This window comes from Prinia subflava, chromosome 5 (genome assembly GCF_021018805.1).
Source record: "Prinia subflava isolate CZ2003 ecotype Zambia chromosome 5, Cam_Psub_1.2, whole genome shotgun sequence".
In the NCBI taxonomy this organism is placed as follows: Eukaryota; Metazoa; Chordata; class Aves; order Passeriformes; family Cisticolidae; genus Prinia; species Prinia subflava.
In genome coordinates, this window is record NC_086251.1 from 48,347,500 (window position 1) to 48,370,789 (window position 23,290).

The following is a 23,290-nucleotide window of genomic DNA, read 5'->3' on the forward strand; positions in this document are numbered from 1 at the left end:
TTTCACTAATAATGGTTTGAATTGTTTTATGGTATAATTTGCTATACAGTGTTTAGCAAACAAATTGGGTCTTCATGCCAAACATCTGTGAAACTCTGGCCATGCAAGTCTGTACAGCTTAGCACACGCCTGAAATGATGCCTCAGAGTCCATAATGACCTCTCCACCATGCATGCATTAACTTGTGCGAGTCCTAAAATCAAGAAAGCATCAAACAGACGTTTAATAGCATATTTCACATGTCAAGCTCAAATTTCAGATGAGGTTCTGATCACATTATATACCTTATTTATCAAAGAATTTCATACTGGCTCATCATATAGGGTTGTACCAATCCTCTGCAGAGTCCTGAGTAAAGGTCAAGGTACTGATGCACATTCAAACACAGTTTTTATGTTCTACATTTATAATTTTTTTAGAGGAAACATTGTTTTTGGCCCTTTATCATGTCTAGTTACAAAAATTAGTTGGTATATTTGACAAAATCCTCCTTTCCTGCTTTGGCTACTGTGTAAATTTGGTGTAGACCTACTGTTTGTAAGGCAATTAAGTGATAGGGTCCTAGGAGAGGGCTTCATCTTCTGTCCCACTTGTACACACTTCAGAAAATCTCTGTCTATGACTACTCAGACAAAATCAAGTAAAACTGGAGCAGACTATTCATTTAATCATGACGTTATCATGCCTCATTATAGGCTTAATAAAGCTTTGAGAAGAGTAAGATCACTTTGACATGGGAACAGAAGTTTTGTCCAGAACAGTAAGCTAGCTGCAAGAGAGTTTAAAACTCCCAGTACAATCCACATCTCATACACTTCCAGGTGCTTCATGCTTGAAAGGGATGAGAGTTTAGAATAAAACTTGATTTCATAAGACAATCGAGTGTTGCAAACTTGTGTCTACCTCCATAGCAATGGCTCTGTAGCGTGCCAGTGCATCAAGTCTAGCATCTGGGAAGGCTGGGTTCCAAGGAAATCCAATCAAGCTAGGAAGGGGTGACCTTGGACTGGCAGCAGAGACACGACAGGATCTCAAATTCACCTCCTCCTGGGGTTCCCATACCCGACTCAGCACTGCCACGAGACACCTGTCTCCACTTGGGGATTTGCTGCCCTGGATTATTCTCTGGGGAAATACATATCCTGTTTCTTCCCAAACAGGAATAAAGGGTCATTCTTCTTTTCAGGTATAGTTAGAGGAGGAAAGACTATTTTTTGGTATACATTGTTGGAGGGGATGACCCGTACTCAGAAGTTCAAAATGAAACTTCACTCTTTGCTGAGCAGTGATACAAAATTGTAAATTGTAAAAGCCAGCTGCAAAAATCTCTCTCTAGATCTGCAGAAATCTCTCTCTCTCTAGATACACATGCACTGAATGGGTATCAGTATCAACTGACAGAGATTTTACCAAAGGTGAAAGCTATGAGGCATTTCCTACTCTCTTTGCATGATTGTATCTGTGCCACTGCACAGGGTGCCCATGCCAAAAATCCCTTCATGTTTCCAGTTCCTCTCAGGAATGTTCTTTTAGTAGCATGTAAAGAACTTGTCTCTCTCCTCATTGTTGTTTCACCCCTGAACAAAGTTCTCTGGGCAGCTCCATTTGGCAGCCCCATTTCTGGTGTTGGCATGTGCTGGGTTGAGTGTGTGCCTGCTGGTCCCTGGGGCAAAGTGGCTGAAGGGAGAAGGGAAATCAGGGAGCTGTTTCTCTGATTTGTGCAGTGATCACAAATCTCTTCTCCATAATGATATTCCATTAGCTATCAACACACAAGATAATGATTTTCAGTAAAATTGGGTCTCATACAACACACCTGTTTACTTCATAGGATTGGTCTATCCCCAGGAGACATGTAAACAGAAATACCCAGAAATATCCACAGAAATGTCCAAGCTACCTATATACCAGCAGAGATCAAGCTGTAGTGGCATTTTTCTGGGTTACAAAAAGTTGTCCAAGAATCAGGGTAGATATCTGTGTAGTTTATTTTCACTCACCTTCACCTCCAGGGCTAGGATGCTAGCAGAACCTGCAGCAGCTCTGCTGAGAGCTCTAGGCTAGACTGCACTGCTGGAAGCCCAGACAAGATGATGTGTGGGCTACAGCCACACTTCAAATGCATCCTTATTTAGCAGACAGGAATGGAAGAATAAATTTTGTCATGTTATTCAATTACTAGACCATCACTCTGCATATTTGGAATGTTTATAAGAACATAAAGAACATGAATGGAGGCTTTTTACATCTCACTACTGGGGGTGTTCATCAAACAACTGTTTGATTCATGCTGGCCATCAGTCACCAGAGGTGAATCACTTTCCATAAGAGCAAGTGTGGGACAGGAGAAGTTGCTTTCTAAGACTGGTTTGTGAGCAGGACTTCTGCTAGAGGAGCTCAGTGCATTGGCAACAGTTGCTTTCAGGGACACAACCATTAAATTTGTGTGCAGCCACACACAAGCAGCCTGGCTATATGGCTCAGACATATGGGGCTCATGTTGGAGGAGGACACCTCTCTGGTGAAAATCTTCAGAATCATGGAAGGAGTCACATTCTGACTTCTACTTTTCCCTGTCTCAGAGAGACAAGAAAAAAAATCAGTCTGGATATATTTTATTTGACAATGTAAAGACAGAAGTCAAGGAATAAAGCCTAATGATGAAAATTCTCTGGAACCTTAGTTTTTCTCTATTAAATTAGCTAATGGCCATATGTGGACCATCTATCTGTCCAGAAAACAGGCAGCACACTATTCATTACTCGTAGGAAGAGGTTACTGGCTCTACTACCTCCCACGTACAAAGCAAATGTTTTACAGTTATAATAAAAAGCAGCTCCATCTGGACAACTTTTAACAACACACTCGCTACTGCTCAGTGTTTGTCTCCCAAGGCTTTTACATGTATCCCCCATATTTCCATCTCCACTCAGGTAAGTTAGATAGTCCAGCATCTAAAAGACCAACAAACTGTCTTGTCCCAGTGTTCATTACTTTTTATCACAATGTAGGATTTTTAAATTTACTCTTCCAAGCTAGAAAGTGTTACAGGTATCTTGGATGATACTATCTGCAGTACAAATCTGTACCATTTGAAAGGACTATATATATTGGGTTATTTTCAGTTTTAGACATTTGATGGAGTGTTCCTTCCTCAAGCTGCATTGCCCCTCTGCTCCATATGAAAACAAATAAAGTCTTTTGTGAATCATAAAAGGCCGTTCTTTCCTTAGAGACCTTTGAGTACTTCAGTATTAGCCAAACTGAACCAGAGGTCAGATGATAAATCCTATTTACAAGAGCAAGTAATCATACAATTTTTAACATCTTCAGACCTTTTCTGTCTGTCTTATGTGGAGAGAGGGAGAAGATCTGTGCAAGTGCTCTGCATAGTGCTAGGACGATTATGCAAAAGGAGAAAGTCTCTTTCACAGCTCTGGAAATCATGTTGCAGGATAGCTTGACATAATTCCAAGATACCAACTCCCAAGGAGAGCTTCTTTCTGACTGTTCACGTGAGCATTCTGAAGCCTGTGATTTACAGTTAACTCAGCTCTGCCTCACAGCCAATTTTAGCTGACCAGTTTCTGGAGTATATTTAAACAAGCCCTGCTGGCATGTGGGTAATTTCTGTTTTGGAATGGTTCACACTCAAATTCCCCTCTCTGTGCGTGGATTGAGCCTTTGCTGAGTGTTTCTCTCATGGAAAAAAAAAACCCAAACTGCTTGGCAGCCATTCACCAGCACTTAAGAGGTTTCCTGAGCTGGTGCACTTGGGCTGCAAAGTGTCGGGGGCAGATCTCTTTCTGCAGAAGTGCTCTCAGCCTGCTGAAGCCACTCTGGCTATGTCTAAAGGGAGGACTTGGACTGTTCAGATTGCAAGCAATTACAGTAGACTGCTGAGCCACATGTGAAATTTAAGGAGTGGAATTTAGTCTCCATTTATTTTCAGCAGTGCAAAGTCAGAGTAATTCCACAGACTTTGTTGGACTTGAGGAGGATCTGTTCTGATGTTACACAGGAGGAAGATCTGTCCCTGGGAGACAAAGGTGATGGATGCAATCCCATTTCCTACTAAGTCTTCAATTAAGCTAACTTCAGAATTATGGTCCTACACAAAACCAATCTTAAGGAAGAGAAGTAGCTCTATTATTAGGATACTGGACAATTAACTGACCTAATTGATAAAAGTACTTTCAGTGACCCCTCACATAATAACCTATTCTTTGCATTCCCTCTAATGATCTTTAAAAGGTTTTATTGACTGGAGGGCTATTACAGCTGACATTATCTGTTGGGTGTTCTCAGTGTGGAATACACTGTCAATATGTTTTGATTATAAAAGGAGAAAAATGAATGGGACTAATGTAAAAAAATGAACTGATAATGTCAGCTTTTCAGACTAGCAAAAAGCCACTAAACAAGATAAAAATAAAAATAAATTAAAAAATAACTTTTGAAGAACACATTAAATGCATGAAATGAAGGCACTTTGAACAAAGTCAAAGCCTGTCTGGAGGATGGTCATGGCCATGGCCCTGCCTGGCAGTGGACTGAGCACTGGCAATGCCCTTTGGGATGAGCTGGGCACACTCCTGCTCCTCAAAGGCCTGTCCTGTTATACAGCAGTGCAAACAGCTAAGGCACAGTCGTGGAGCTCAGTTCATGGTGCACCACGCTCTGCTAAGCATCACAGAAGCAGCCTGGGATTGGAAACATGTCTGCTCCACCCAGAAAAATAGGATTATTTGTATCTCTACTGCATTAGGCATGATCTGCCCCCACAAAACTGAGACATGCATACTTTCACAGGTGCTGGCATGAGGGCAATAAACTTATCTGCCACTCTGTTAATACAAAAACACCAGTGGAAGCCCAAACCTAGATCTCTCTCTTAGTTCTTTAAAATTCTCTAGACTTTCCTGAACAGATTGAATTCAACGGTTGCTATCTTCAAAGTGCTTAACAAACATTAACTAGGAAAATTGGAGAAACAATTAGAAGATGACCTTACAAAAAGATGTCCATGTTGGACGGGAAAGTGGAGGAGGAAAAAGGAACAGGAATTCCCTACCATGTTTGCAAAAATGAATGGCTGTTGCTGCCTGTGCTCTGGGTCAGGGTGGGCATGAGTACTAGAAAAACGTGGGGTTGAAATAAGGAGGGATAGAGAGAGGAGATGAGCAAGGGCTGCTCTTCCCTGCTCTCTTGCTCTCTCTCAAGGACAGTATGCCCCTCATCAGTCAAGTGACTGTAGACACTGGCATTTTAGGCAATGGACTTTTCTATCCCCCAAATCATGGTACTTTGTGTCCAGATATTTTGTGGAATGCAGGTAACTACCTTGTCATTTAATCACTGTCAAACATAGGCAACAACTTGAATGATGGACTTAATCCATACAGAAGAATGGAGTTACTGCTATTTCACAGAATCATTTAAATATAATCTCACAACATTATTTAAATAGCATGATTAATTTGTGTGCAGATGAACAAAAATTCTCTGCAGATTTTGTGTTACAGAAATGTCTTTGAAAGAAGAGTGTCTGCAACACAAATAAATGCAAGGAGCTGAGAAGAAAATTAAAACTTGTAAAATTAACTGACCTTTGCAGCTATCCAGATCACTTTGCATTAGAGGCAATCTGTCTCTGCCTTCAACCAGACTGAGACCACTGATTTTCTGCTGCTGCTTCTGGCTGTCTCCACTCACACTGAAGAGACTGCACAGCCAGAGCCTGCTCTTTGCAGGATAAATGGAAACACCATGGACTGCACAGGATAGTCCCAGCCTTCCCATGCTCCAGGTGTGCAATGGGACAAGTTCATGAAGAGGCAGAGAAACCAGCAAGTCCTGCTCACCTTCATGTCTATGTAAAGATTTGGTTTTGTGAGGCTTTAGACAACTGTAACGGGACAATTTCTGAGGAAGAATTTGAGTTTAGCCACTGGCTTCTCAGGGCTCAGAGCCAGTGAAGGGAAGAAACTACAGTCCCAGCTGCTTGGGAGTGTAAAAAATAACATTTTTCATAAGTTTTCAAGCCACTGCCTCAAAAAACAGACATCAAAGGCAGCACAATTTCTCCATGTGGGTCCTCTTTTCATGGCCTCTTTGAAAGGCTGGTATGAGGAACGACCCTATTTTCCCACTCTTACCTCACACCCAGCTGGGATGAGACTCTTACATGCACCTGTTTACAGACACCATAACCCTCTGTTGGTGCTTCAGCCCATCTGTGGCACTGGCCTGGGGAATGGATGCCGTGATGCTCATCCCCACACACACCCTCTGCCATGGCCAATTAGCCACGACAGACAGACCAGCAGCACTGCTCTCCAGCCCAGCCACACCAGAGGGTGCCCATGGGCCTGCTGATGGGGGCTCTGGAGTGAGAGCAGGCACGGGTGTTGTGGAGAGGGTCCCCCCAGCAGACAGCATCTTCCCCCATCCCCAGCTCTGCCCACCCTGACCTCCTGTGTGCCTCGCCTTCACGGCAAGGCTCTCCGAGCAGGGAGCTCTGTGCTGCTTAGCAACCCCGCAGCACGACAAATACTGAGCAGTGAGTACAGGAGTCAGAGAAGGAAGGAGAGGTGGCAGAAATCAGAGCAGTGGCAGCCCGGGTCCAAGGGGCTCAGGCTGTGATTGATGTGCACCCCTGAGTGTCACAGGTACGCAGAGGGGGACCCTGTCTGCGCCTTTCCCCTCTGGACAATGGAGCTGTGGGCAGCAAACAGCAGAACACGGTGAGGGGCTGTGAGATGGGATCTCCCTTCAGCTGGGACCCTCAAAACCAGCTCAACTCACCAGGAGCTGCAGTTGTTCAGCCAGTGGAGAAGCCAGGCTTTACTGTTTTTACTCAAAATGCACTGCAAATTCTTTGCAGAAAGCAAAGGGGGGCTTTAAAATAAAGCCACCAAGGAGGTTTCTATGGGATTCTTTTTGTGCAGAGGGAATTTTTGGGTGATAGGAGCTGGAGTATGGGTCTACATCCCCACCCTACTACCACGGGTACAAATTTCTCTGAGTCATAAAAATACTGATCCAAGGACTGCAGGCTGCTGCTGGGTTCTTGCAGGTCCTAAGCTCAGATACTCCAGATAATCAAGACAGAAAGTTTTTTCAAATGTCTCTGCACATTGTGCTAGGTACGCCTCAGCCACTGCTGTGACTTTTCACCCTCAGGGTCAGCCACAAGCACCCTCACATCAGCTTGCAAGAAGTATGACTGGCTGAAAAATTAAATGAATGCATAAGCAAATTTTTTTTGTCTTTAGGCAAAAATTTAATAAAAACATCATGGTGTACCTGGCACCTCTCCTGTATATTTCAAAGCTCTAGTATTAACTTGTGTTTTCTATTTGTGCTGGGGTAAATTAGGAATCCTGCAACCAGTATAATTGGACTGGTATGGGCATTATATTCAGTCACAGGTGTGTAAAATCCACCCACGGCTACCAGAGTTGCCCTGAGGCAGTAACTCTCAACAATACTGGGTAGACTTCTGCACATTTGATGTGGCACCCTCATCTGCAGTAGAAAACAGAAAAAATGGCAAGTTTGTTTCTAGTCACACTAAAAAATTCATTTGTCACAGGACAGACCATAATTCTCTACAGATTTCTGTTGACACCTTTGTCAATATATCACAAATTAGGAATGAACAAGTGCAAAGTGATCCATGAGAGAGTATTCTGTGAAACAACTAGATCACTTGTTTTATGCTAAAGACTAAAGCCTCTTGGAGGCTTTCACTGTTCCTGGCTATGAAAAACAGTGGGACACTTCATCCATTTATCACCATAAACTTTCTCCCTAGCAGAATTTGTGAGTTTGCATAACTTAGAAGACAGAGAAACCCTGCCCTACAATAGTTACAAAAACATGTTGTACTTATAAAAATTTTAGACTGACAGCACTGGAGAGCAGTTCCTTGTGCTTTTCTGACCAACACATTCTGCACAGACAACTGCAAAACAAACTGTCCTGCACAGCAGTGCCCATGTGGCTTGGCTGAGCCCTTTCTCCAAGTAAAAGGCTTTTTTATCCACTCACTCATCAGCCCTTGAACTGTCAAAAGAGCCTAACAAGTAGTTGGAATGCTTTTGCTACTCTGCTTTAAAAATGACACCAATCCTTCTTCATCTTGATACACCCCCCAAAAAAATCAGGCAGCACACACTACTAGTCTCCTGTCCAAAATCCCCACTGATGCCACTGAATCAGCAGAATAAATACTGCAGAGCTCTGGCATCTCCACTGGGCTTGGGTCAAGCTGTAAAGCTCTCCAACAGCTTGTCTCATAAACACTACCCTTGAAATTCTTGCACAACCAACATCCAGACTTCAATACTATTTGGTATCAGAGCAACTGATTTTCCTTGTATTAGCACTCAGTTTTCATCAAGCAGGGCTACATTTAGCTTAGTAAATAGTGATAAATTTGAAAGAACACAAGAAAACCAACAAAAACTCTCTATGGAAATATCCAAAACCCAGCAGGACACAGACACAAGCAAGCTGCTCTAGCTGACTCTGTTAGGGCAGAAGTTTGGATTAGATGTTTTCAAGCTGTCCCTGCCAACCTCAATCATCCTGTGATTCTACAAACTCATTTCTTGATGATTAAAAAATGGGATCTCCTGCGGAAAGATTGATTGCTCAGGGTATTTAAATTGTCTTTAGCAGATCAGCTACAGCCTCATTCCAAGGGTGGGAGTCAATTCACTGCTGTGAGATGATTTGGCATAGAGGGCAAGCAACACATGGGGATGCTGGGTTTGGTTAGAGGTGACAGAAGACCTGGACAGTGGTGTTCAGTGGCAGATACTAATCCTGTTGTTGATAAACATCAACATTCAGACAGTGGAATCAGGCCACAATGCAAAGATCTTTCCCATACTTTTCCAAAATATTAAAGTCTGCCTTTTGCTCAGCTGCCCTCAGTAACATTCCCAGGGTCTTTCTATGAAGACTCTATTTCCTTTTGAATGGCACTTCTGAGGGATTGATCCCTTGTGCAGAGCTCAGCTGGTCTGACATCAATGGATTGCATCAAAAGCACAGAGATCTGCCCCCACAGACCTTCCTCTTCCCTTTGGGTGTCTCCCACTCAAACAGTACTCCTAAACCTATTTTTTTCACCAACTATCTCACTCCATTTTCTGAGTAATTACTGTCTTTCCTTCACTTGCTAGGAATTAAGGCACCATTTCAGTACAAACTCTTCTAATGTGCCAGGGAGAACAGGAGAGATTTACAATTTCAATTCACCTTGACCTGTCTGTCATCAGACATGCTGTGAATTGCTCTTCAAGGCAATTAAGGACATTTAGGATTCTGTCTTCTCTGCTCAGGCTAAACAGCACTGTTTTATTGCAATTAATACTGATTTTGGACTAGATCATGCTTAGCCTCAGTGGCTCATAGGAGATGACCATGTAGAGAACTACACAGTTCTTGCTCTTTGGGGGAGTGAGTGGTACAAAACTGAGGAAAAAGTGCAGGGCTATGGCCTTTCCAATGGGATATAAAATCCCTGCACCATGGGACACCCTCACCACAGCCCCCACTGCCAGTTCATGGTCTCCTTAAGAAAGTCTTAGTGTCTTCCCCTTGCAGGTATCTTGTTAAACAAAGCCAAATTTCAGAACCTTGCTCCTGCTTCTGAAACCAGACTTTGCAGTATACAGGGGCCATAAATCATACACGAATACTAAGCACCCTAAAAATACCTGAGCAATGAATTATAAGACAGTTTAAATATGACCTGTCATTTTATTTCAGTACAATATTTTTTTCCATTTAATTATTATTTGAAGGTGAACTCAGCACCTATTTAAGGAAGTGCCTATGTAGGCATTTATGTTACCTTCCTCTCAGGCTATGAGACATATAAAACAGTGGCTTCACAAAGTTAGAACAGTGAATAAAAGGTGTATCATGTAAAACTTGGCTATCATCAGCCCACTTTCCCTGTTGATTTAGCAGGAGGGCTCTTTGGCAGCAAACCCTGCAGTACATCTGAGAACAGACGGACCCAGGCTACCTGAAATCCAGCAGAACCAAGGAGCCACATCACTAGGCACAGGGACTTGCTCATGGGTCATCTCAGACTGTAGGGATGTTCCAGAGATACTGAGCATATATTTTTCACATGTTTGAAAACCATCTGAAACACTCCCTGCCAGGTTGAATAGCTGGCGCATCACTCGCCATAAAGACCAGGATGCTCAGCTTTGCTTTCCCCTTCGAGATTTGACAGATGGCTCTGCTATCTTAATTTTATACAAGGAGCCAGGGATTTATTTTTCCCTTTTATGTAAATATCTTACTCCCCTCACAGACACTGACACACCAGTGAGATGCAGAAATAGGATTACACTGCATGTCCCGCTCTCCCCCATCTCAGTTGCTTATTTACCAAACAACTCTTGTTAATCCTCTTTACTGTGTTTACTTCCCACTTCCCTCTAGTCTTAGTGTCTTACTATTATTCAGGTACTTGCAGATGTTAAAAAAAGCTTAAGAGACAGTCACCTCCACAGCTAATTAAAATTAAATTAATTCCACTGATTGTTTTTGAATCTGCATTGATTTACACTAGATGAAGGATTGTTAGAGCTGCTGGCATTCACAGTGCACTTGCCCAAACCCAAAAATCACACAATACTGAAATGATCCAGTTTTCTCCACCCTGTGTTAAAGAATTGTCTTTATATCTCCTGCTTTTACTTCTTGATTACAGGTTTTTACAGACAAAGGCATGGTAGAGAATTACTTGGAAATATTCTAGATTTTGAAGCAGTTATTTATCTGCTCTTTCTGTGTGTTACAGAAATCATTGGTTCATTTTTTTATCCATGAAATGTATGGAAAAGTCCCACTGCTTACACTGAAGTTGAGCCCCAGCCAATGATTAACCTTGTCCTAGCAGTCTACAAATGTCACAAATGGTGCTAAATGACTATCACTATTTTTTTCTGATTTGCTATGGAAAAGATTCTTAAAAGAAAATCTACATTGAAAAAAAAACAAAACAACCCAAAACACTATTTCTCCACTGCCAAGCTGAGGGTGCTCTCATCAAGTAACCACGCTGCAGAACAACATAATATCACATGTGGTCTCCTCTGGTGTTGATCTATGCATCTGTACCTGGTGTGCCAATCACATAATGCCCAATTCTGCAGTCATCAGCAGCACATGGAGGAAATTTAGAAGTTGCTTGATGCACCTTTGAAGTATCACTCCATATGTATCTTCCCAAAAGTTCAACCCATCTGAGTGTTAAAGTTGATGGATGCAACTTGGTGAAAGTTCCCTCATGGACCAGAGAGGTCAAATTCATTCACTGGAATGGATTTCAGCATTTCTTATGAGCATTTCATATTGGAAGAACGTGAGTATTTCCAGGGCAGGTGCAGGGATGGAGGAAGTAGTGTACTTGCTGGGTTCTGGTAGTTATTATGTACAAAGAAGCACCAATCCACGAGGTTGTATTTTATTACAAATCGCCTCAGTACCTATAATTGGTGGTACACTGAAGTTTTAGCTTTTAGCAGGGAAAACAAACTACCCAGAAGACACAGTTTATGTATAAATTGAATAAAAACACAGTTGAGTTATGATACCTCGAGGTCACTACCTCTCTTCCTGTTACAGAAAAGCAGACATAAGAGAGTTTGACTGGAACTGGCCCTTTGAAACCAGTAAATGAGATTTCAACTTAAGCACAATAGGATTTTTCTTTTTCCTCCAAATTTGATTCTTATGAAAGTGAGGGATTAATACAACAGATCTAGACTCAATGTAAATAAATCCCTGCCTGCACTTTCCTACTAAAGCATTTAACCCTTGTTACACCCTACAACCAGATGACTGCTGTTACTTCACTCCTTAGCACCTCCTCAGTGGAGGTAGGAGACAGATTTGTCGAGGTGCTGCAGTGACAGATGTCCCTGTTCCAGGAGATGTTCAGGAAAGAGGGCCCAGGGGGAGGAGTGCAGAGGAAAGCTGGTGGGATGAGGGTATGAGAAAGGATAGGCTGGAGCATGGTTATGGAGCCCAAAGCTGGGAACACACTGGAGGAACTCTTGGCTTCAGCATCACCCAGATTAATCCCCTTACTCTTTCTCTAGTCACTTCTACCTTCCAGCAAAAAACAGAGTGGAGGATTTCTCACAGTAGCTACAGCCAGTGCAGCTCAACAATACGTGATAATACTGTGTTGAAGCCAGAGATGCTTTTCTTGTGAAGTGTCTGATCTTATTTCCCAGCATTTATTGATAGATATCGTTTACAGTGGATCAAGAAACCTGAACTAGTGGGGAATGCTGCCAGGCCCTTCAGGGCATTCTCTTAGCAGAATTGTTTTAGGAAGAACTCATTGATGAAAAGAAATGCTCCAGTTACCCTGTAAAATTATAATTAAGACGATTTTCTTTCATAGCTGTCCATTCCACATCTGAGCATTTTTCAGCTTAGCATTTGTCAGCAGTGTGAATGTCAAAAATAAGAAGATCTAAGAGGAATTTTCCCTCTCCTCTGAGCCTAATGCCTGTTCAAGCAGCTGACTTGTAGGTTGATATTCATGCTGTTGACAAATAATGGGTGTCTTCATTAAGTATCAGTATTATTTTGTACTGAAATGAAGCATGAGACTGTATATTAATTCCCCAAACCTTTGCAAGGCAGCTCTAAATTTGTTTCTTTAAATTTAATTTCTGTTCCTCCCATCTACCGACATCACAGCACATTTGAAAAGCAATTTCTTGTGAGGCACAAATTGCCCTGGAGAGTTACTGCTCTCATACAAATGTTTTGCAGCCTTGACACAAGTCATTCACAATTTGGCAGTGGGCAGACAAATGCAAAGGAGCAGCAATGGTAGACCAGCAACCACAAGTGTGAGACTTTGCACTGTGCTACCAATTCAATTGGATGCCAATCTCAGTCCTCAAAAGATAATTTTTCAAAGGGCAGTTGCTCGAGTGAAAGCTTCCCAGCTCCCCCAAAATAATAAACATTCTTTTTAGCTGAACTAGTATAGCAAAAATACTTATGTAAATTTAATAAGAACTAAAATAGAGACTTTCTCTTCTTGCTGGAATTCTTCCTTTTTAACACTCTTTCAAAATCTGCATAAATTTTTCAACAACAGCAAAACATGTCCAATGCTCCACCACTGTGATATCTCCACCGAGGCTCAACAAAAATCTTGCAATCATGTTGCATGCTCATAACATGTTTCATGGAAAGTATTTTTATTTATTTTCCTTTTCCCTTACTCAAAATACTATCACTCAGAACTCATGAAGTTGAAAAATACTGTCATTTCATGCAAGCTGAGGTTCAGATGTCACTGCAGTGTCTCATGAGAGCTGTGGATGGAATCCTGCATTCTCTCCTGCAGGCTGGGTCACCTGGATATACTTAAAGCTCCCAGCCAAGACCCTGACAGCATCAAACAGTGACACCACAAACACTCAACTGTGGGGTGTTGTCAGAGCCATACTAAAAACAATAGAGGAGAAATGAACCTTCATCCATCTGGCCTACAATACCCACAAATTACTTTCTCTTCTAAATCAATCACTTGGACTTGCATTTGGAACCTTAGAATGGAAATGTTAACATTTTGACCTTTTCCACCAGAAATATGAAATTTTATTTAAGCGAAGAAATTATTTTCGCTTGTATTTTTCTGTGTAACTGAAGTCAATACTTCCTAACTACTCAAGGCCTAGGCAAGTGCAGCTATTGCAAAGACAGTGAGCTGAAATTGCTACTACACACTGTTGTACATAGGCTTCACAGAGACTTTTACATTAAAAGAGAAAGGTTTTGAATTTCGTCTGTAGGTTATAATTTTGAAGCAAGGATAAATTAGAAGTAGTATTCAAAAGAAAAACTACACATAGTACTCAAAATAGACTTTGATTTATAAGAGTTTGCATTAATTTGAAATGCTAAAATTAGTGATGGACCTGGGCCAAGAATCTCACATCCGACATGTAAATTTTGATTACCAGAAGCAGTGTTCAAATACAAGTAGTAGTGTCTCCTACCTCTACACTTTGCCAAGCCAAAGCTCTCCACATTCACCAGCAACCTGCAGCAATGTGACTTTGGGCAAGTTCTTATTAATCTGAACAATGTAGCTCTATCTCATTTAGTTTTTCTCTTCCTTGTGCCCATGACTGCATTGAACTACACCCTTCACACATGCAGGATACAGGACATAAAGTGAGTTTCCAATGAAAACACACACTGGCTACTGGATGCATTTTGCCATTTGGATGTCTTTAAACTAAACAAGATGTCATGAGACAAGTCTTGGGTCAGCCTCTGTGGGGCTGCACTGCCCTAAGCACAGGAAGAGCATCTGGGGTCTCTTACCTTTTTATGGCTTTGTAGCAAATGATGACAACTACAAAGAGGAACACTAGTGTGGCGCAGCATACTGCAATGATAATAACCAGGCCTGGCCACCAGGTCTCTTCAGTGGGACAAAAGGTAGACTTGGGAGCTGTAAAAAGAGAATGGAAAAACACATTAATTCTCCCAAATCAACAGGGTATTATCAGATATGCTTCAGTCACTCATGCAGTAGCACTATACCAGGATCACAGATACATGAAAAGATGTTATTTCACATTTAGGACCCATTTCTTTTTTTTCCCCAAGCAATCAATTTTTGTTATTGGTACTGAGTATTTCTTGTCACAGTCCCCAGATGACCAAGTTCTCTGTGTCAGTGTTATCCACAACCTGGTACTCAGCACGAAGGAGAAAGGTTCAACTCTGCTACCCATGGGAAACATCTTCTTCCTCTGCATTCGCCATCTCCAGCTGCATCAGATGTAATTTTAGAGAGGGATATTATGCTGATAAGAGCACATTTTCAAACCCCATTAGGGGAGGTTTGTTGGGAGCCAAAGCAGTGCCTACCAATATGTATTGTAGGGTAATATTATTGTAACCTTGGAGTAAGGAAGGGAGATTTGTTTTAAAAGAATATATGAGTTCTATTACATTTACTAATTGCTTTCAGAGAATTATAGCTGACAAGCTTATTTTCCATTATACTGCCTTTGAATTCCACACCAAATAGTCAAGATACGTTAACATTAGGAAAAGTTAACTTGTGGAAATATAAGCTATTATTATTACATCTTTTATTACATTTAGGGATAAAATTTCTATTTAAGTACCAGTCAAAACAAGAATTATTTTGTATCTGGTGACATTTAGTTAAAAAAATTTCCTTCAGGGCTACGTTCCTTTTCCCATGCTTTGAGGGGACACATTTCCTGAAGGATGGTGAGTAACAGACAATGCCATGGGCTGTACCAGAGTAATGCAGAGGGAAGAGAGAGCCTTAACACAGCCTAGGAAACCACATAAATTCCATGAGAATGTTGGTCACCTTAAGTAATATTTAATAATGAATAAGTTGATGGGACTGTCTATATCTATGTTCTCAGCTAAGTAGGTGAGAGAATGAAATATAGCAACAGGCTCTTTTATGAGTCTCATTGTTTAATTTGATATTCTGAATGTCCAGTTATACACATCACAAATAGCTGCCCAAGTTAAAATATATCATCAGTCCAGTATCATTTATTGTGATCTGACATCTCCTCTGCCTCCTGTGTTTGGTTAGGAAAAGACATACACACATCCTTAGCACTCAATAGATTAAATAATGATTACACAATTACTGAGAAAATTTCTTTTTTCCAATTGCAAGATGTATAGAGGAGTTGGCAACATTCACCCCAAGGACTCTGCAGAAGCACCTTAGGAAAAGACTAAGTAAAGAACTATAAGGAGCAATTAGAATAATAAACCAAACAGCTTGACAACTAGTGGCTCCCAGCTTCCTCTTTGACTCACTCCTAGACTGCCTCAGCAAACGAATTTCTACTTTATTACTATGTCAGTTGCAGAAGTCTGTTTTCAGTGGGTGATGGAACTACTTATTGTGTTCTGATAAAGCTAATGGTTTTAACATTCTCTGTAAGTTTTCAGTGTTGCAAGATTCCAGAACAGAATGCATTTCAGAGTTCACAAAATGTTTGTATGAAGGAGTGTCAAGATCAACTCTACCCTCCTGGTGCTGTCCTGAAAACCACAAAAGGGAGCAGTGAAGTAAAAAGAAAAATATTGATCAGCAGGTGCCATGTAAAATTTGATGAGATCACAGAAAATGGAAGAAGTGGGGTTATCCTTCTCTAGCCCATGTTCTTCTTCAAAGGCAGGATCAACCAAACTAGTCATAAAGCAAAACAGTGGTGAGATTGGGCTGCTCCTCAACACCATAAATGAGACTGACAAATGGCAGAGACAGGTATAAAGCCAGGCTTGTCACATGTCTGTACACCATGTACTCCCTGATGGTTTATCACAGTAATTTTACATGGAGAATGAACAGATATATGTGGGATTGGATAGTAAACATTACTCCTAGATGCAGTCATTAATGACAGGAAAATAAAAATTGCTGAAGTGGAAGTGACTCCTAATCTACCTGGCTCAGTTCTTTTCCACTGGTCCAGACTGGGCACTCAGAAAGAAGCACATGAAATCACGCTGGAAGCTACCAAAGCCTGTTTCTTAGTGCTCACAGTTTCATACAGATTTAAAAATTATTTTCCATTTCTATTCCTTATTAATGAAGTGATAATCTTGTTTTCCTTTGAAATGTCCACTCCTTTTTTAATAAGCTCCTAGTTACAAGTGCTTTTCTACCTTTCTCAGTATATGTTCACACAGCCCCCATACCCTGACATTAGTATGTCCTTAATGCATTTCTCCTCACAATTACCTTCTGAGGAAGAGGAGAACTGCATTTAATCCCCTTATGCTGATGAGGAGGCTGAGGCTGGCCTGCATGGATGACTCCTCTGTGTGCAGAACCCTCTCAGAGCCAGCAAGACGCCCGGGAAGAACCGCATCTTCAGAGAGGAGCCTCCCAGTGAGCCCCACACTGGGCTCCTGGTGCTGGGGAGGTGTTGATGTCCCAGTTCCCTTGGGCTGGGCCTCACAGCTCTCCCTGGGGCTGGGCAGGCTCTCCGTGCTGTGCTTGACTCCCAGATCCCAGCTCACCAGCTGGGGTGGCACCTGAGCAGGGCTGAGCCCACAGTGTCAATGAGCTCTCAGGGATGAGGAATCACTGCAGGCGAGGGCACCGGCAGCAGCCTCTGGCAGCTGTGTCCCTTTGCATGCCCAGCAGTGCATGTCACAGGCACGCCCTGAAAGAGCAAAGACATGGGCCCCAAACGCTCCTCTAAGGGCACCCTACAATCATTACAAAACACACTGAGCAGATGTCCCACACTACCTATAACAATGTCAGAGTGCAGCTGTTTCATTGCCTTCTCACCTCTGATGAAGCCAGGAAAGCAATTCTCCTGGTTGCCTCCTCGTTTGTACCACCTCTTTCAAACACATTATAAACCCCCAAAGCTGCGTATCTCAGAACCAAATTGTTCCCTGTCCTTTGAGTCAAGAAACAGCAAGCCACACACTGCTGTCCCTCGCAGAGGTGTATCTGGGGAGTGGGGGACACCCCTGGGTGCCTGAAGTCCCCTTGTCACCCCCACTGGGCTCCTGAGAGCTGAGGGCTGGCCAGCCTGGCCACGGGGGTGCTCCCTCTGCACCCATCACGGTCTCATGTGAGCAGCTCCAGCTGCTCAGAGCATGATTGCTTCTTGGTTTGACTCATTCCTGGCTGTTCTTCACTGCTCTCAAAATCAGCTGAATGGGGAAAATTATTTTCACGGTGCAAAACAACTCAAGGAAAATTTGCTTTTTTGGCTAAACCTTGAAGTGTCACTCTGCACATTGAACACATTGAGTGGAAAGTGGTAGGAAAGTGATGGCATTTTAAAGAAGATAATCAGGTTGAGCTAAGTAATCACAGCCTGACATCCTGACAGAAGTTCTGCAAAAATAATGATCTCATTCAATTAATAAAATATTGAAATAAATAATTGATGCTAAACAGCATAGCTTTAGGAAGACATCTTGTCAAACTAGATATTTGCTGAGGAGATTACTAGTTGATACATAGATGCACTAGAGCTAGTGTGATAACTTTACACTGTGATATGACATCCTACTTAATTCCACGTGATGCTGGCGTTATGAAACTATAAAGCTACACACACAGTAAGTGTGGCACACATAAATGGAGTTAAAAGCCAGAGAACTGGTATGTCTCAAAATCTAACTGTAAACAGAAAGTCACTGCTGGAAGAATGTGGTTTTTAGCAGTGACCTCCCTCTTCCCCTCCAAAATAGGGTCATGAATACTGATACAGTTTGCAAATAACTCGGGAATGTACTCAACTACAAATGGAGACAAATATGTTTAGATTAGAAATAGGGTAATTATAATCATTAAGGATAATTAGTCATTACCATAGTCTATCATTTCTGGTTGAGTATTTAAACAAAATACTTACTTTAAGGTAGACTTTTTATTTTTACTTTAAGAGGTCTAAATTCAGCTAAAGAGATTGGACTCAGAATAAGAATTGAATAAGTAAAGAAAATGCTCTGTCTCTGGAAAGTCCACATGAGTACAATGCCTTTTATCTCTTGGCCTTAAAATTTATGAAGTACAAATGTCGGTTGGGATTACTTTTAGAGGGCCATCACCTTCTCCTATTCCCAAGGGCACCAGGCCTAAATAAATACAACAAGCAAATAAACCCATTTCAGGTCTGCAGTGGGTAGATGGATCCAGCTTATTCAAAACAAATTAAGGAAAAAGTGCTTTCAGATCAAACTGTTCAGCATCACAAAAATCTTACTCCTGCTTTTTCTGACTAAGTTTGTTTTGAAGGCTCAGCATAAAGACACAGCTCCAACTCTAAAGTTAGAAGGTATCCGTACACAGCTGGCTCTAGCCAGAAACCTGCATAGCAGGAAAGATTAGCTCAGCTATTGAGGGCTTCCCTCAATGTCTAGGCACCAAAATAGAGGTTCTATCAATGGAAAGAATGTTTCCATAAAATTCCCAAGAAATTCTCTGATTTTTTTTGAATCAGATCTCAGTGGGTCATTCACAAAATTGCTCTGAGCTTGCAATAAAAAACCACTATGAAGCTGTTTTAATCTTCTGGGTTAAGCATTAAATAGTTTTGTGTATGTTGTAAAAGTGATACATGTACTGCCTGAGACAGAATCAAGAAACAGGACTTGGAATCCTTGGATACACCACCAGGTTATCTTTAGTGGTCATGGCTGTAGTTTATAAAGCTCATCATTTCAAAGTCCAGTGCTCCCATAATTTATTTTGATTAGTGTTGTTACTTTCCATTACCACTTGGGTTTTAGGTAATTGCTCTTTGCCCGGGAATGCTGGGACATGAACGAGTGACACAGGCGAGTCTGTCAGGAGACAGGCACTGCTCTCTGAGCAGCTCTGGGCAGTGATGCTCAGGAAGGAGCCTGCACCAGGGCATCCCTTCCCACTCCCATCCCACAGCAGCCAGCCCTGCAAAGCAGAGAAAAACAAAACAGAACAAAGCAAAACAAAGCAAAAAAACCAGAACAAAACAAAAGCAAACACACGGCTGAGCCGGAAAATAGCTAAGGAAGGCAGTGACCCGTGCTCCCACATGTAATCCCAGGGGAGCTGTCTCCAGTGGAGTTCTGTCAATTGGCTCACAGACTGAGACCCAAGCAGCTGGTGAGTGTCCCCTGATGTGATGTGGAAGGGTGACAGTGACCCCCATCACCTCTCTGCAACAGCAACTTCATGCCTAAAAAAGGAAGAGCGCTTTCAAGATAAATCAAAACTGATTATTGTTTTTCTTTTGCTTTTATTCCTGTTCTTGCAGAAAGGTCAAGAGTGCTGTCGTAATCATCCTTATGAGACATCTGCCTGTTTTCAATATTGTATACTCACAACAGGCTAAACCCTGCCATCTCTATGCCTGCAGCATTTCCCTTGCTATTGTAGGGCTGCCTGAATCAGCCACGCACTTTTAATTAGCATGCTAGCAAGCAGGATAGGATTTTATTTTGAAGGCAGCCTCACATTCCAAGGGCCTCAAGTGTTTTATCAGTCTTGGTTGGAAATTAAAAGGAACTGAAGATGCAGTGTGTTTTCAGCAGTCCCTATGTATGTCACATATTCTAGAGACCTGTTAATCTGCTGGCTAAAACAGGGTTTGGGTCCTAGTCTCATTTGCACTCTTATTTATTATCTTGGGTGTTGCATGTTGACATCTCCATTTGCAAGACAGAGAAGACAGTAGTTCCTGCAGCCAATATCACACTGAGATGCAGGGAGAAGCCCAGAAAACATGGAGAAGTTTAAATGTGATTTCAAATGTCAAGGTATATGAAGAAACTCCCAGGACACTCCAGTGTCCAATCCTAACTCCCCATTAAATGTGGAGAAGGATTTTTAATGTGTTACAGCTTGAGTTTCTTCACATCAAGGTATCTCATCCAAGCTCCTGTGGAATAGAGGAATCCCTTGATTAACATGAAATAATTTGGGTTGTGTGAGAAAAAACCCTACAGAGGAAGTTACACGAACACCAAGGCTCAGACATTTACTCCAGGCATTGCGCTGTGTAAAATATGAGGAACAAGGAGAGCCTCCACCACATGCTCATCATTTTTGAGAAGGCTGAGTTCAGTCCTGAGTCTGAGGCCTCTTGTCTACTTTTGCATAAGGCCCTTCACTCCCCCCAGCAGTGTAGATTCACTCTAAAGTGTGTGCTGATTAATTTAATGCTGATTAATTTCGTTGTATGATAGAATGAAGCCTTAGGCAGCTAATAAAAAAGGTCAAAGGGCTCAAAGTGATATAAACTAGCAGAAGTCCACCCAGCTGTGAGTCTGGTGCCAGCTGAGGACCTTGTCACAGCATCTGCATGATGATGCTCAGAGTAGAAATGTAGCTGAAGGTCAGGATCTCAGAGCCCTGGAGGCTGAGGGCTCTCTGGGAACAAGATTGGTCACCAAACCCAGGGCCATGGGGAGAGATCTGTGAGTCAGTGTCACTGAAGCATCCTCTGTGTTTGCTGTATTTCATCACGTAGGGACTGTACAGATGTGTTTGGATAATGCAGGTGGTGGGAACGTGCTGTGTGTACCCAGGGCTGCTCACAGTCAGAGGCAGACAGCACGGGAAAAACAAATCCTTTACAAGAGCCTGCTAGTGGAGTTTGTGGTGCTGCTAGACTTGATACAAATATAGATCTTCAGCTGTTATTCTAAAAGGCATTTTGAGAACAGGCAAAGTATCTGTTCCCTTCACAGTCCAATTTAAGTGGAAAATTTCCTGGGAGGATGGGGCAGAGCAGGCTGACCAGGAAATGGGTGACCTTGGTGTGTGTTCCTGGGGCAGAAAGCCAAGACTGCAGACATGACCTGCATCCCTACGGTGCCCCAATGCACAGGCCCTGGGGCTGTGCTTGGCCAGAGGGAACCCTGAGCTCTCCTTCATGTGGCAGCCACAGCTGCCTGCAGAAGGCAACCCTCGGGCTGCCGATCAGGGACAGACAGAAAGAAGGATTGGCATTTTCCAGATTGATGGAGAAGTGGCTTGTCTAGCCCTGTCAGGTTTCCTCATGCTGTGTTTGTTTTTTTTCCCCTCCCTTACAGATTTCTGCCCTTCCTATAAGCTTAGGGTCATTTCCAGAGTGCCATGGGCTGGCTGGGTAAACAACCAGGCAACAGCGGTGTGCTCGGCAGAAAGCCTGTCCTGATTTATGGCCTCCCCAGAGTAGCTAGGTTAAATAACACTGCTAGAAATGAGCTATTCCTGTAGCAGATGATACTTCTGTTTATCACACTTTGTTGCAGACAAGTTTATGTCATGCAGCTGCTCCGTGCATATGTTCCTACTACACTTCTAAGGGGGATACTGCAATCACTACGCAGCGGGAACTTCTGCTATAATAAAAACATGTGTGGGAATGATGCTGGAGAAATTCCCTCCCCCGCAGCTCTTACACTGTAGACACTGTTATTCTACACTCTCAGTTGCCTCATATCCTTAGTTTTCTCCTCCTTTCTAAAAACACTTCTCTTCTGAAACAAGAAACACGCTCAGTTTTGTGCTTAGTTTTGGAGACTGGAGCGTGAAGGAGGTGAAGGAAAGGGGTAGTTCTGCAAGAATTTTCTGAAGGTCACAGGCACTACAGGAGTGTTTCATTGCAAGAAACAGAGCTGGAACTGCAGGTGAAAAAACCTGAGTGTGATAGTCAGTAAGGAAGAGAGCAGCTGGGTGGGGGAGGTTAAGTGTGATGCTCAAGATCTAAGCTTTAGGAGTTGTTGAACCTGCACACATTTAGGTTTGGGTTTAGCAGTGGATTTCAGTAAAGCTTCATGTGACTGTGCTTTCTTGGTAGGTGTCATGCAGCTGCTCTTTCTTGGAAGATTTGGGATTCTTATAGAAAATACACAGAAAATATTTTCTTACAGAAAAAAATCGTTAGAAGCAAAATAAAATAATAATAGGTAAAGATATTGGTCGGCCAGAAGTAAGTAACACACATTGTGGGGAAATGGCTTGTGCAAAGTCACTGCACCTCAGTGAGAAAGCCAGGAAAACAAAATGTCTTTTGACTCCTGACCAGTCATCCCCTCTGGATTGTGTTGCCTCTTCTTTGGGAATAAACAGAAACAACTGATTTGGCTAAAACTACATTACAGGGGTGGAAATAGCAAATTCCCTTTTTGACTTCCCAGGCAGGTGCCAGATCTCTGCCCCAAGCCAGCACAGTGACACCCTGCCCAGCAGCTCAGGGGAGCCCAGCCCTGTGGTCAGAAACGAGGCAGGATCCCATGGGATGCCCTGGAATAGCTGACACTAAGCTTGTGGGATAACCTGTCTTGGTTTTGTACAGCTGCAGAGGGAAACTAGAGAACAGCTCAGAGTTCTACATACATATGGAAATATGCTGATGCATAAAGCAGAGCAGTCAAGGGATTGTCAAACAAATGATTGACAGGCTGAGGGCCAGATTTGCCTCCCTTAATCCTGTTAGGTTGTTGGTGAAGCTGATGGGACACACCAGAACTGAGGTACCCCTCAAGGAGGGGCAAAACATGTTTCAGCTGCTGAGGTCCTTCGGAGGAGAGCAGGGTAAGAGAGCACAGAGGGACAATCTGTTCTCTAAAGCATGATCTGGAGAAGCAGTAGCACTTATAGACCTTGTGGGAAAAAGGCTTTTAAGGAGATTACATCATAGCTAGCTTCTGAGTTAATACTCAGCTCTGGCATTTATCTTTACAATGCATGCTCACATCAGCC

The 23,290-nt window shown here is 42.4% G+C and overlaps 1 protein-coding gene across 2 annotated transcripts in view; it reads right to left on the reverse strand.

The window, feature by feature from the left end:
• Nucleotides 1-23,290, reverse strand: part of PRIMA1 (proline rich membrane anchor 1) — a 49,568-nt gene that overhangs the window by 6,677 nt on the left and 19,601 nt on the right. Inside the window, exons 3-4 of one of the 2 annotated variants that reach the window (XM_063399272.1) lie at nucleotides 14,401-14,530; nucleotides 57-193 (exon numbers count right to left, since the gene is read on the reverse strand). In XM_063399272.1, coding sequence (XP_063255342.1) covers nucleotides 178-193; nucleotides 14,401-14,530 — 146 coding nt within the window. In that variant the 3' untranslated portion in view covers nucleotides 57-177. Of the gene's footprint in view, nucleotides 1-56; nucleotides 194-14,400; nucleotides 14,531-23,290 lie in introns of those variants that run through there. The other variant, XM_063399271.1, reaches the window with a different exon arrangement.